General features: G+C 41.2%; 1 protein-coding gene across 1 annotated transcript in view; it reads left to right on the plus strand.

Annotated features, from left to right (window-relative positions):
• The window catches only part of SATB2 (SATB homeobox 2), a 114,624-nt gene that overhangs the window by 48,911 nt on the left and 50,138 nt on the right, over positions 1 to 15,575 (plus strand). The window contains exon 5 of the mRNA XM_009284677.2: positions 11,069 to 11,541. Within this exon, the coding sequence (XP_009282952.1) occupies positions 11,069 to 11,541 (473 nt within the window). The remainder of the gene's footprint in view (positions 1 to 11,068; positions 11,542 to 15,575) is intronic.

Genomic DNA, 15,575 nt, shown 5'->3' on the forward strand with positions numbered 1-15,575 from the left:
TTGCTGTGCTAGGAGAACAGAGACAGGCTCCCCCCCCCTTCTTTTTCCCAAACTGGGCAAGGGTGCCAGTTGCAGAGGCACTGGAAGCCCTTAACTGTAGTGTTCTTAACTGTAGAGATGCCACTACAGTTTCTGAGTGTTTCTAGCACACTGCTGTCTTCCACTTTCTTCCATTCTTAGAGCACTGAATTCTTTAAGTTCTTACTTTTTTTACTTAGTAAGTGCACAGTTAAATTGTTAAGTGCAGTAAAAGCAGAATGAGACCTCAATCAAGAGGTCAAGGATCCAAACCTGAAGAGTTTGCCAGATAACTCTGTATCTGCTATTCAAAGAGACACAGCCAGTCATTGCTGTTTGGAAGTGTATGTGCGTGTTAGTAGCAGGAGAAAAAGGAAGGTTAAGGTATGTGTGAAGTAAACACAAGCTGCTATAAAGCAGTTCAAGTAGTGTTGATTCATCAAGCATGTGAGTGGGAGAGAAAACAGTCTATGGCAGGTACAGTGGTGCATGGAGAATAAACAGCCATGCAACTTCAGGGCGGTAATCTAAACCCCCTGGAAACAGGAAGACTTCTGCACTTCTTTGGGTGGTTTCAATTTCTCATCATCTCTGTTTTCATGACGTTTTGTTTCTTTTCTGTAGCCAGATATTCCTACAGAACAGCTCAGTCAGTATGCAAAATCAGTGACTTGAGTTATATGCTTCGGTCATCGCATACTCCTTTAAAAATAATTTAAAAAAAGGACGTAGGTTTTCCATGAAGGTGGATGGTTGGTGCAGCAATTAATTTTTCAGGTTGTAATCTGGATAGATTGGGTAAAACTATAATTTAGAGCCTTTGGACCAGCACCCATATCCATGTGTAACTCTAGAGCTGGTTATTAGAAAGTAAAAGCAAAAAACAATTCACATGAGCTGTGGTAAACGCAAAATAGGAAGGGGCTTCAAAATAACTTTATTGACGTTGCAAACTAAATGCAGCCTACAGTGTTAAATGTGTTTCCTATTATCTGCTAATTTCTGTTTTAATAAAACAGTGGGAACTAAATGGTTGCTTCTTAATCAAAACCATGATTTCCTAAACATAAGCTATGTGATTCTGTTACAAATTGCCACATATAGATCTCCTAGGTCAAACTTTTTTCCTTTCTCATAGAAATAAATAAACAGTAAAATAATTATACACTCTGGAAGATCAAAGTAATTACAACTGAAGCCAGGCAAAAATAAAAAGTTCTCTGGGAAAAAAAAAAACGCAAAGCATCAGGTTGCCGAGTATATAGTTAATGTTTAAATAAATATAAGAAAGTGAACAATCAATAATTTGGTATCATTAGCAACAGATGTAAAAGCTGTACACAAATGGAATTGTATCAAATCTCAAGTAAACATTCGCAGCGTGCATTCTGTTGAACTCACCGAAAAGACAGCTAAACTATTTATGCTTGTAATTTAAAGAAAGTTTTCAGTTAGTTCAGCTCAGCATGGTAATTTTGTCTTGTGTCAAGACGATGCTAGAATAAAATTCTGCTTGAATTTTTTCTCCCACCCCGCCCCAGCCCCTTAAGGTTTTAAGACCTTCACAGTTTACTCAGCGGCACGAGAGTTAGTATACAGATAGATTCGGGAATTGGCTGGTGTGAGGATGGAGGCTTTTTGTCTCCTCCTGGCTCTGAGCTTACCACTTAGGATACATGTGAGGACATGAGTGAGTTTATAACAGGATGTCCACTTTTTCCAGTCTCCTTGGGATACACGTATATATTTGAAGGAGAGCTTATATTAACACAGTTCTAATGGAAAATGTACAGTAGTTGGGAAACAAAAAACTTACAGTTCTTCTGTGAACTTTCTCTTCCCCTCATGGACGTCTGTAATCATTTGGGGTGGTAAATAAGCTATCTAGTTTGGATTGTAATTTTGTTCAGAACATGCATCGTGAATGAATTTAATATTACTATGTGAAGCCTTTTTTAAACTCTTTTTATTTACTTTTTTGTTTTTCTTCTTTTTGAGAGATGCAAGGCGTTTCAGTACACAGTTGTGCATACATGACGGGGTTTAAGTGGGTTTAAACCTACTTGAATGAAGAATCAGACTTCCCCCTTTTTAATAAAGGTTACATATTATTTGGTGACAATTATACAGCATTGGCTTAGTCCAGTGGTCCTCAAACTGTCTTTCTCCTGCCCAGTCCCACGGGGTTACTCCTCAATCTGAGAACTGCTCATCTGGTTTCTCTAGATGCTGAACTTGCTGAAGCTGGGAGAAGGTATTCAACGTTGTTGAAATTCAGGATTTGAATAATTGTTTAAAAGGCTTGCATTGGTTCTTAAGTTGATTAACAAATAAATACAAAAATAAAAATAATACTTTGTAAGTAACTATATATGTATATATGTATGTATGGAGAGAAGTATTTCAGAACTTTGCCATGCAACTCAGATCATTGTCAAGGGATCAAACTTGTACCAGTTACCTACTCATTGCCCAGTGTTTTGGGTTCATAGCATTTAGAATATTTTTTAGGTCTATTTCTCAATAGATATTTCACTTCCAAGTGTCATGCTTTCTATTTTTATCAGAAGGACTATCACTGTATCAGAATTCTTTCACAACTGAAACTCTTAACTGGTGTGAATTTTTTCCTTTTGCCTGACACAACTTAGCTCGGTGGGAGGAAGTTAGGAAGGCAGAGGGGAGAAATAAATACATTGTGAACTTAAAAAGACATATTTTCTTTGTCTGCGTATTAAGAACATTTCATCTTTGCTTCTGCCATCAGTGGCTGGGGAAAAAAAAATTTTTTTGGGGGGGGGGGTTTTGGGGGGGGGGGGGGCTGTCTCAAAGTTTTTGTGAAATGATGAGGCTTTTCAGTTTAAAGGAGGAGGGCTCAGTTCTCTCTATTTCAACAGATCAGGAATGTAAGAAAAAGCTTTCATAGCTTCCTTAAATTGAGAATCTGCTTTGGCTGCTCTTTGATTTTTCCAATATTACCGATTTGTTGTTTGTGTGCTGTTTTATTCTTGAAAGTATGTTTGCTTACTTCCCGTAACAGATAGACAAAGCAATCTGTTTTTCTTATAACAGGTTCTAGAGGCTGTTGTAGGTTGAGAGAGGTTAGAAACAGGATTCAGAAGGGCTCCCAGCTTTGTTATTTCCAGCCTGAAGGAGCCTAGGATTGCGGCATGGTGATAATGCCAGTGCGAGTCTGGGGAAAATTGTCCTTATGTGCTTTGAGGAATAGTTTTTAATTGTTCCTCTGAAGCAGATGATGTGGAAGCCTCATGAAAAGGCACACCAGATCTTTCCCAAGCAGTGTTTTTGACTTTTTAAAATATCCTATTTATTGATACATGTGTGTGTATATATCTCTCTCTGTGTAAATAGAGGGGTTTATATATATGTATGTATGTATGTGTGTGTGTATATATATACATATATAGAACTTGACCTTTTGCCTTTTTAACTAACGGATTGAGGCAGAAATGTTAAGTTTTTTAAGAAGAGACCATTTCATGTCTTGTTTGGATATTAGTCGCGGCTCTGGCAGTAAACCAGTTAGGGTCATTCAGGTCAGCTCTGTGGCTCCTGACATTACTATAATTTTTCCTTTGCTTACTTTTACACTCCTGACTGTGTATTTATTTAACTAAAAATAGGACTTCCCTCACTTTCTTAAGGAAAAAGGAAAGAAAATAACATCATTCGCAGGCAAGCTTTTCAGCATCTAGATGACATACATGACCTGAAGATCATCTCTGACTCAGAGACATCCTCTTAGTCTGTGGACTGCTGTGCTGTGTTATGAGGAGAGTAGTTCATCGGTTTGCATTGGTCGTGAGGAAGAAGTGGCATCTCTCTTTAAATATAAGTTTAAAGTTGTCAAGATTCAGCAAGAGTTACAGACCCCTTGACTGCTGTTTTCCACACCCACATTAGCATTTTGTAATTTAGCGTTGTCCCTGATGTTAAGTGCCAGTTTGGGGGATTTGTGCGCGTGTATTGTTAAGAAACAATTTACCCACTGCAGTGCGTTCCAGGAGCTTTATGAGTTGTGGCCCTCTTGGCTATTCCTCTCTCTAAAGAGAATTATAACAGACCCTTTGGGTTTGGTTTTTTTACTTAAGCTTAACTTTTATCTAAAGTAAATGCATATATGAATTTCAGCTTTGCAGAATGTCTTTCACGTCTTCTGGCTCTTTCGGAGCAGTGGTTCTCACTCTTAATAGTACATGTGTCGTGGCAGAAAAATACATCGGGTTAGCTGAACGCCAACTCTTGCGCGTGCATGTAGCTGGAGCTGCAGCCATTGCTGCTTTAGGGAACATATGATAGTACAATATCAAGTTGTGATATTATGTGTACTATCAACATATGATAGTACAAGGTTGGAAACCTTTCTGTAGAGAAACTGCCTAGCCACTTGTCCTGTGTCTTGTCCCTGCCATGCAGGGACATTATACCTTTTTTAATTAAGAAATGCTGACCAAACCTACTCAAATAATGTCACTCAACTTTATGCTTTTAAAATGTCTGCTGTTCCAAGTACAGTGCTTTTCTCAGTGAGGACCAGTTGTGTGCTGAGGCTGGGACTTCTGTCGAGCTACTTTTGAATTCTTAGTAAAGAATGGTCATCTTAATTTTCTAAAAAGCAAATACTTTTTTTGTTTATCTGCAGAATCTCAAAATGAATTTTCCTTCATATTTAAAAAAATATTTTTGTGTGTTGCCAAACAGCTACATGTTCACTCAAGGAAAGGAATTTTTAGAACGTAAGCATTAGTGGAGATTAGATTGGAATGGGAGGAAAGCCTGAAGCTTAGGTACAGGCATAAGCTTTCCTGGTGTGAAAGCTGCAATGTGACTGTCTGTGATCACATGGATTTCATAGAGTACATAACACTGAGAGGAGAATTGAATTCTATTCACTCGAAGTATCTGAAGAGTTTATATGTCTGCCTTAATGATGTTTGTGTTCTGTCTCATTCCTTTCACCATCTCTGATGTTATGAGTCAGGGAGAGATGCATATGTATCTCCTGGAGGGATTGCACAATTGACTGGCTATTCTAGGAGGTTTGCACCTCCCTCTTGAGGTGCCCACGAAAGGTTAGTACTTAAATAGCAGGACAGACTTCTGTCACAGTAGTTTGACAGGAAGGGAGATATATTTATATCAGATGAGACCATCAGTCCATCTAAACCAGTACTCTCTGTGTTTCTGTGAGACAGTTCTGAGTAATGTTTGCCCTGCTTCTCCTTTTCCATTTCACCTGACCAATATTCATGCATTAGACCAGGTGGTCACTAAAGCACCTTTAACGTAATGCTTTTCTCTGCCAGATGGATCTGGCGTGACGTGTCCTGTCTACAAATGATGTTAATGTGATTATGAAGAACTGAATTCGTACTTCTATGTGCCCTCTTGAACCTGTACAGTAACCCAAAAATAATCTAAAAATAAGATCATGGGTTGAATTCTTCTTTTCTGACAAGCATCTTTGGAAGCAATGCAGTCCAGGGACAGCCCATGGGAAGAATATGACTTACTATGGTTAAGCAGAACTGACAGAAAACATGTTAACATCTCTGTGTCTCAAGGGATGACTTGAATTTAGTCTTTAGGACAAGGGAAGGAGAAGGTCAGCTGCACAGAGAGAGTCAGCAATGTTAGTACACTGTGCTCGGTTCACCTGAAACTGATTCTGATCAAAGGCCCACTTTTAATGATGGTTCTTCTACATACAAAGATAGTGATTTGAGCTTTGGTGGGAATTGAACAATTTGCAACACAAGGAAGAACAGACAATGGCCTTTCCTGTCTGTTTTCCATTAGACTTGGATAAAGGCCTTTGCTACCCACAGCCAGTGGCCAAACAATTTCTGTATGTCCTCTATAGCTATTTTGAGGTTATTTGCTATCCTGCAGGAGTGGAGGAAGGAAAGGTTTTAAAAGTTGCAAGTTCTTATCAAGTCTGCCTCTCCAGTCAGCCTGCTTTTTCTCCAGTCCTGACTGCAGGAACAAATGGCCCAGGCAGAGAACAGACAGTGAATGAAGTCAGTGAACGACTTTGGGTAAATACGAAGATTAGATGTTGAATGAAAATGAGACTCCTCAGACCAGCCCTTTGCACTGAAGTGGTTAAGTGGTCTGTGATTAAAAGAAATAAGTAATTATCCTAATTATAGATGAAAAGATACAGAATTACCACTTTAAAAGCACCTCCTGTGCCCTGGAGTGGTTCTGTTATTTACAAAGTGGTAGTTCATAATTATGTAGCATAAGCAAGAGGGCACCCTCTCGGTGTAGTGCAGCAGCCCTGTCTCTCTGAGGCGGAGGGTGGTACTGTGCCGAAGAGTGCTTTGTCCCCCAAGCAGAGCTCCAAAGTTCAGGTCTTGCTCCAGTGAGTAGGATGGTGCTAAGCCAGGAGAAATTGTGGGAACTTTTCTATCTCAGGCTGAGGGCAAGGCATACTAGAGTTCACAGAGCTCTCCCTGCTTGGCCATGACCGCTGCTGGTAATGGCTTTTATGATGACTAGGTTTTAAATAATAAATAAAACAAAGAAGCAAACTCTGAAGCACTGGAGAACAGCCCTGGGTGGTGACATCCTGTCACAATTGAAGCATGGCAATTCTGCCGGCTAGTAACTTATTACAAAACGTTTCTTTACCAGGCTCTTCCTACTCTGGGGCAAAGTGCCCATATGCCTGTGGGACTGAAAAGTTCAGGACTTGCTGGGTCATGGGTGCTGGCGGGTCCTCTGTGTCCCCACGGCAGTGCAGTGCTGGGTGACGTGTTACGCTCTTGCTCTCCCTGCAGCATCCGTTATTGTGCATAGGAGTTTGGTTTCCAGTGCTGTCAGTCAATTCAGTGCCACTTATAAGCCCTAAATGCCCCACAGGCTGTTTGTCAGAATGTTCCTATTAACAACTCAGTGAAAATAAAGGGTGAGGGGAAGAGAAGGTGGAGAAATAAATCTTAATTTAAATCTTTTGAGCTGGTTTTATTTTAAATGGAAAGTTGCATGTGGACCACCCCAAGCTATTGTGCTGTGGACTGCGTCAGCTGCTTGACTGCGCAAGGAGGATTGGGGTAGAGGTTAAGAGCATCACACAGAGGGGAAGGGTGCACTGGTTTGCTTTTGTGCTGTATCCAGGAAGTTTGTAACTCAGTATGCAGTTGAAATGCATCGACACACGTGGTAATCATTATAAGAAGAGAAAGGAACATTGAAATACGACAATTTGCTGCTCCCATTCTGGGGATTATGTTGGTTTCTGACTGTCTTGTAGAGGTAGAGACATGTTGTAGGGGGGTATAGGAAAATGAAGGGCAGATGCTATCCTGGAGTGCTCTGAGAGCTGTTTGCTGAGCTTAGTGCAGTACCTGTTGTCCAGACACCTTGTATCTGCCTATCTAGTGTATGGCTTCAGAAGGGTGGGTGGCTCTCAAATATGGCAGTAGCGTTGTACTTGGTTTAAAAGAGCTCTTCAAGCAAAGAGCTGCAGAATCATATACCAGGCAGTGCGATGCAGAGAGAGAAGGGAAAGGCTGCCATGTCTTTTGCTGTGGTCACACCACAGATGGAGGTGGGTAACAGCATCCTGGACCAGCTTTTGTTTAACTAGCACTGGCATTGCTAGCAGAGGAAGTCTGTCAGCAGTTCTTGAACGTAGACGGCACATGTCCATGGAGCCCCTTCCTTCCTGGTTTAAGGTCCTGCTGCTCTGTCTTCACTGCTTTGTATTCCAATACATTCAAGTACCAGCCAGTTCATACAGGGCTACAAGAGCTGTAAATGTATCCCCAGTTCGAGTGGAGCAATAGCAAACAAGGGAAGGATACGGTAAAGACTGCAGTGGGGTAGGAACACGGAAAATGTAGGGTGCAAATGGAAAAACTCTGTCTCAGGAAGATCTGAGGCAGAACATTGGTGTCGCAGCAGCTTTGTGGCTCCTGTATCCCTTTTTTTCTTAGAGCATTGCCAGCAAGCTGGCCTGTCTCCCAGGGCAGTGCCAGTCTCCATTTCAGGGGGCTCGCTCCTGTCCAGCCCCGCAGAGCCCTACCAATCCATAGTTACCAAAGAACAACAGGGAATCTGATGTGGGCAATGTGTTAGAGAAGGAAAGAGTCTTGAGGAGTTGAGTAATGCACATTTTTTCCATCCAGCGTAACTGTTAATGGTAACCTTTATTATTGAAGTGGTTGAAGTGACTAGAATCTGGTTTGTTTATTGGGAGTATATGCATGGCTGTATAGTCTAATGTGATCGAAAAAGGAAACTGATAATAAGGGAAAAATACATCTATGGAAGCAAGTCAGGTGATGTCTCTGTGTAATTGTAATTCCAAGTAGCACTGCAGAGATTAACAGCCTGGCAGCCTTTTCATCTTAAACTTTATTTTTATAGGGGTTTATAACTTGGCACTAAAGTCAGGAGTGGGTGGAAACTTGGCAAATGTGGTTCAGCCCAGAAAGTGAATGTTATTTATATTTATTTCTCACCAAGTTTTCAAAAACACTTGGTTACTGTTTTTGTGTTCTAACAAGTAGTAATTTGTTGGTTTCAGTGACTTATTCTCTGTGTGTCTCTTAAACTACAAAATAGTTCAGAACTTATTTCAGCTTTTCTGAAACTCCTAGTGGAAGGACTCTAGATTTCCAGGGGTGTAAATGAAGACCGAAAGCAGTTCTTGTTGTATTTTCTTTTAGCAGGTTGCTCCAAGTATTTCTTGTACACTGAGCAACATCTTTATTGTATCTACATCAGATTAGTTCCTGATTGCCAAGTAGCTACTGCACCTTTGGAATAATTACATTTGGTTTTGCTGGCAATTGTGTGTATTTAATGGCATTACTCAGGTGCAGGCTTACTGCAGGGAGGCTGAGGAGGCAATAGTTAGTATGGCCATGCGGGCTCTGAATCGTCCGTGTCACAGAACGTGGTCTGGGGCTGAGATAAAGCAGCCCCTCTTCCCCGCTCCCCTGCCCACACATGACATCTCTATATCGACACCGGGTGCGTCCCTGGTATTAACACTGCTCGTATTTCATACTTCACATTGATTTCATGCCTGTTCCTAAAGCCAGAGACTAGTGGTATAGAGCCTTCTGTACCCGATTTTCAGGGAGGCCTACTGACATCATGAGGAGTGGCATTTGAATAGGGATTTTCAATATTTTCAGCAAACCGAAATACCGCGTTATGTCTCTGGCAGGCTGTGAGTAACGCAGCAAAATGGTCATTTGCTGACAATAGTGTTTGTGTATTGCACAAACATTGCATTGCATTTCGTAGTTGAAATACACTGCACAAATAAGCACTTAGTTAGAAAATCAGTTGGGTTGAAACATTGGCTTTTGTGGAAAAATGGAATTAATAATTGTCTTAGAAATGCTTAATTTTTATTTTAAAACTTTTTTTAAAGCAATTATTTTATAGAAGGTTAAAGATGTTGTGGGTTTTTCCTTTAAAAGAATGGGAAGAGTGAGTTAAAATGTCTTACAAGAAAATCCTGGGTACTAATTCACCTAGTTGTAAAATTCAATACTTGTGATGTTCTGGAATGACAGCTCTAAAGATAGTAACTGTGTGTGTTTGTGTGTGTTCAGGGCATGACTCCCTCCGCAGTGAGAATTCAACCCTCTCCATCTGAGATTAACTCTGGAAGGTGAAAAGAGCTGTCTTTCTATTTAGAAGGAAACAGAGAAAGTCATCAGTAAACTGTCATCCTGAGTATTAACTGTGTAAAGCTTCAAAGCTTTATATAGATTAAGTTTTAAAAAGAGTTCAAAGCCTTGTACAGTTGTTAATCATTACACAAGTTATAACAGTATTATGGCATTTATGAAATAAATCCTGTCTTGTTACTTGCTGAGAGCAATACAAGGGTGAGGTAGTAGTTTTCTAGTTGTATGATATGCGTCCCTGAACACTTTTCTGTCAGATCAATATATAAATGCCTATCCAACTGCATGTAGTGAGGCTCATAGAATCTGCAACCTACTGTAAAATGACTTCTGATTACTTAAAATTATCTAAGTAATAGTTCTATTTATGTACTTTTTAAACTTCATTTCCTATTTCAAATACTACTTTTAGAGGAAATTTAGCTTTGTAATACACGCATTTAGTTTTGCAGTTACATGAAAAGATACTGCAGTATTGCTGACGTAAGATATTTAAAAGGGGCAATAAGTATCTGTATATAAAATTACAGTATATGCATTTGGTTTGTAGTGTTTAATTTTTTGTAGTAGGGTGTCACTTAAAGATCACGGGTCTTTGTTGTGCTAAACAAAGTTTTTTTTCTTAAGAGAGTGAGGCCACTTTCTTTAAAGTGGACATTCATGCAGAGATGCTTTAAGGTTTCTGGACAGACTTACAGTGGTGAGGCTTTGGTTATAGGAACCATTGCTTTAAAATTTTCTCATGTGAATCACATGGTTTTGTAGCATGCTGTCACACAAGCAGCTTGATTCTGCTGTAGTGCGCCTGGATGAATTGACATTAACAGATATATTTATCCACACACAACGCAAGGTATAGTTTATGTCAGAAAAGATATAGTTGCTGCGTTTGTAATGAGAAGCTGTTCCATGAGCTGCACAGGGAATGGTCTGGTTTCCATTGGGTTTGTGTGAGTGGATACTAATTTGGGTTTCTTTCCTTCACCTAGATGCCAGTGATTCTGAAACATTCACCCCTTTCAAAAGTTACTCAATTTGGTGACAGATTCAAAAGTTAGTGGCAGTGTGAGTGGAAATGTCCAAGCTCGTTTCTTTAGGAAATGAGGCTGGAGAGGATACCTGCTAGCAATTTGATAAGGAGGCTTCCTGAGCAGTGGGTGACACCTGAGAAGTCCAAAAGAATGTTAATTATTGTTGTTGCTTTTACTTTGTGCTGCTTTTGCTTATGTTTCTGTGAAGCTTTTATGCAAGTGCAGAGTTGCAAACTAAAGCAGGTGCTGTTGAGTACAGTCACCTACAGTAACCCGTACTCTAACAGTCCTCTTGTAAGTGCAAACTGAAATGACAGCAAACTGATTTTTCTCTTTTAACAGTGGAAAGAGTGGAAAGAGAAAACCTTTCAGACTATTGTGTTCTTGGTCAACGTCCCATGCACTTACCAAATATCAACCAGCTGGCAACCTTGGGAAAAACTAACGAACAGTCTCCTCATGGCCAAATTCACCACAGTACTCCAATCCGAAACCAAGTGCCAACGATGCAGACAATGATAAACCCTGGGCTCCTGTCTCCTCAGCTAAGTCCACAACTGGTGAGGCAGCAGATAGCAATGGCCCATCTGATAAACCAACAGATTGCTGTCAGCCGGCTATTGGCTCACCAGCACCCACAAGCTATCAACCAGCAGTTCTTGAATCATCCACCCATCCCTAGAGCTGTCAAACCAGAGCCATCAAATTCATCGGTGGAAGTCTCTCCAGATATTTACCAGCAAGTCAGAGATGAGCTGAAGAGAGCCAGTGTGTCTCAAGCTGTCTTTGCAAGAGTAGCATTCAACCGCACACAGGTATCAATTTCTATTCTATAACTAAGAAGTGCCGAGGGGGCAAAGTTGTGGCTCTTGTGGGGCTGTATGGTTGTTGCAGATCAAGGCAGGAGGTGTGCCATAGAAAAAGGTCAAACCACCCTCCGTTTTTTCCCCCAGTCTCTTTGTCACGATGGAACAAGACTCTTTCTTCCTGGAACAGATGTTCGTTTGCATTTGGTCACCCCTGTGCCATTAGCTGAGCTTTGTTCTCTAGCAGTAATTCTGCTCGTGTGCGTTCTTCCCTCAGTTCCTCTCTGTGGCTATAAACTTCCACATCTGCCGCTGCCTGATGGCCAGGAAGAGGTAACAAGAGGCTGTGAGAGTCAGAGGTGTCTTTGGGCTTCTGTCATTTCCTCAATTCTTTCGTGTGGTACAACTGATGCCACAACTAGTGCCAGAGGCTACTGCCACAAGAAATGTATAAGACAAGTGTGCATAGGCCTAAAGACTGACTGCTGGGAAAGATGTCTGGCATTTGCAGCAGATTGTGTTTGCTTTCACACATCTGACACGGATTTTCTCACTCGCCTAGTGAAACGCAGATGTTGAAATGATCGCATGATAGTGTCAGCTTAAGCCTAGCACCTGGAGTACCCAGGGTCAATGCGTGTTCAGAAAGACAAGCCATTTACGTTTATCCTGCTGCCAGGTACCATTCAAGGCATTCAAAGTATGATCTCTCAATTGTGATACTCTGTAACAAGGCTAAAGAAATGGAAAGTGGCTTCATAGTTAATACTGGTACAAATTTCTTTTGTGCAATCAGAGTTGGTCTTTGAGGTAAGCTTTACCAGCTAGAGAAAACAAGGGCCACATGCGTGTGTCTCCTGGAGGTCTGTCCCTTGCCCCATACAGTGCCTTTCACTGTTGTCCTGGATTAATGATTTTCTTTGGCACTGCCATTTTGGAAATGCCATGTTATGAGGGAACTAATTAAAGTATGGAGCACATTTTTATTACTTCCCTTCTTCCATTAAATTCATAAGATGGCTGCACTCAGAAAAAACATTCACTTCCAATCAACGTGACTTTGAGTTCTGGGGTTAGCCTTGAGGATATCAAATGAAAACTACATAGGAATGCATGAGTATTTCCTCTTTAAAATGCTGCTTTTAATTTGGAAAAGCTTTTCATCCCTCTGGGATCATAACCCATTGTATATAAAGCCTGGTATAATCAAGGTAGATGGTATTGACAGAATGACATATTCTGAACTTGAGCGAGAGGTCAGCAGTAACGTTGCTGGTGAGGGTTTTGCCACTGTCACTGAACAGGAAGCTCTGCTTTAGCCGGACTGGGAGAGCCGGGTTGGTAATGCCCAAGCCTGCCATTAAACCAAAAGCTCATCCCCCAGTGAGAAAGCTGTCATACAACTTGTGAGTTAAATCTACAGTTCTGCTACAGTATTTAAAAGGAGGCAAGGTTTTGATTCTGTGTGTCTAGGAAACCCCAAGCCTTGCACATCACTGACCAGACATTGCAGGTTGACTTTCTAGGACAGCAGGGAAAAGGCAACCATGTGAGAGAGACTGCTCTGGCCTTTTCCTAGCAGTGGCACAGCATTGCATCCGCCTATGGTGTTTATTAGCAGCCACAGTAGAGATTGCACCACACTCTTGACAGATAGTCTGAAATCTGGACTAAATCAGCTGCAGTATGGTTTGGGGTGGTGGTGGTGGTTTTTTTTTTCTCTTTTTTATAGCTCTGCAGTGTTCTGGCATAGGTCTAGTGGTTTTGGGACACTAAACAGGTCTTTGGGTGAAATGTGGTTTCTTCCCAACTTCAGTGGCAGTGTGACTGTGGGCCAGTCACACCTGACACCTGATTGGTGGTGGTTTTTTTTTTCTCTTTTTATAGCTCCTGCAGTGTTCTGGCATAGGTCTAGTGGTTTTGGGACACTAAACAGGTCTTTGGGTGAAATGTGGTTTCTTCCCAACTTCAGTGGCTCCTGGCAGTGTGACTGTGGGCCAGTCACACCTGACAGCATTTTCAAATGCCTTATATGACTTAGGACACCAGGTGTGTAACCATTCAGACTGGGCTCACTCATTGGGAGCACAGACCTGAGCAGACATGCCAAGGTAATGTCCTTTGAGAAGGTGCCAAGCACCTTTCCGGGGCAGGACTGTGCCTGGAAATGGGATGTGATGCTCTGTCCTTTGACCAGTTTACATTTGAGTTCAGTATGTAAAATGGGGTCTGTAATTCAGGGTGTACTAGTATCACTGGTTTTGTCAGTCCTCCTGTCTTCCTGCTGACTTTTATCTTCGGATGCACTAACTTCTCTAGCTTTTCTTTAAAAAAAAAAATCTTCCCGATTTTGATCACTTCATTACAAGATACCAGACACATAATTTTACATAAAAGGAAAGAAATTACTTACTTTTTAGCCCTCCATCATAAGTAATATGATGTACTATACAGTCCATGACACTGATTCCAGAACAGGCAAGTCTTAAACATCCATAAAAGATTTGCTCATCTCACAGCTGTGTTTCATTAGTTTACAGGGCCTTAATATAGAAGACCAGTGGATCTTACATATAGTGCATCATGTCCCTAGGAGCCATCACCGTAGCAAAAGAGTGTAGGTACATATTTATGCTTCCCTGTCCTCAGCTTTTAACTCCAACTCAAATCAATCTCCCCTCGCATCAGAGACTGTTTGAGGTATTAAGAAGGCAGCCAGCCTTGCGCTGCACAGTAGAAGATGTGGGATGTTCCCACACACCCATGGTGAAGAAGCAAACTCTGTAAAAGGCACTTGAAGTGGAAGTTCAAGTCTGCTCTCACCACCTTGCATTCCCCCTGCTGCCTCCAAGGATCCTCTCCTTGGGAGGTGCAGACTTGTGCGTTTCTCTCTGGAAATGTTTGGGTTTGTTGCATTTCACAGGAAGTGCCAGCCTTAGAAACTGGAGGTCTGTTGTTTCTCACGATGGTATGAAATAATAGATGCTGTATGCCAGCCAGCTAATAATTGTATTAATCACTGCATTATGGGCCACTGCTTAGTCTTACTTCATGGTAGCTCTGTGGTGCACATTAGCCTATAATTAAGTATAGCTTCATGAAATATGTACTGTGAGGCTTGTTTAATAGATAAACTATTCTCTAATTTATTTTAAAGTCCAATGACCTACATACTCAATGCTGAAAACCCCCCTCTTACTAACATTATTTCTCCCCTGAGACCTTCCATCTGAGCAAATCTGTTAAATGAAGTAGAGGAAGCTTTGATCCAAACTAGGCTAAATCCATCGGAACAAATGGCTGACACATGTATGTATGCATGTGTGTGTGAAGGGGGACGTGAGGAGGGTCAGAAGAAGGAGAGGTGCAACTGTATGGTTTGTGAAACATCCAAATCTTCCTCTTAAAGTTGGAAATACATAGCTTAAGACAACAATATTTGCTTATACCTGTGGCCATGTTGTTTGCACACATGAAAACAAAGCGCTTCAGGCTCTGTGACAAATCCTGTGCATTTCCTGGGGCACAGTGCTCTGAGATGGAGGCTGAACATCAGGCAGCTTTGTACCTGCTGTGCGCATGGGAGAGCTGCACAGGGTGTTTGGCTAGGAGCTGGCCCAGGCTGTTTTAGCCATGAAGAGGGTTTCTTTCAAACAGAAAGTTCCAAAGTGAACATTTTCAGATTTATTTGAAACTGGGTGTGAAGAACCCTCAAAGTGTGTATGACTGATTTTTAGTAAATGCCTTGGGCTAACCTCTGCCCCTTATTTTTATTTTATCTTTACAGAGTCAATGTCACAATTTTAATTCACCCTACTGTGGAATCTAAATGCCTATTTATTCAGCAAACAGGACAGGTAGAAGAGAGTTCTCAGACCCACAGAGACAATACAGTTATTGAAGGTGGTTTTAATGACACAGTTTCAAATGAGTAGGAAATTCCTACACAACCTTCAAAACATTTAAAATGGTGGTGCACACTACCATGTTTGTCTAAGCTGGTGTTGCCCACAGCCTGCTCAGCAATGATAAGAATGATGTAT

The sequence above is a fragment of the Aptenodytes forsteri genome, unplaced genomic scaffold (assembly GCF_000699145.1).
Source record: "Aptenodytes forsteri isolate BGI_AS27 unplaced genomic scaffold, ASM69914v1 Scaffold183, whole genome shotgun sequence".
Lineage (NCBI taxonomy): Eukaryota > Metazoa > Chordata > Aves > Sphenisciformes > Spheniscidae > Aptenodytes > Aptenodytes forsteri.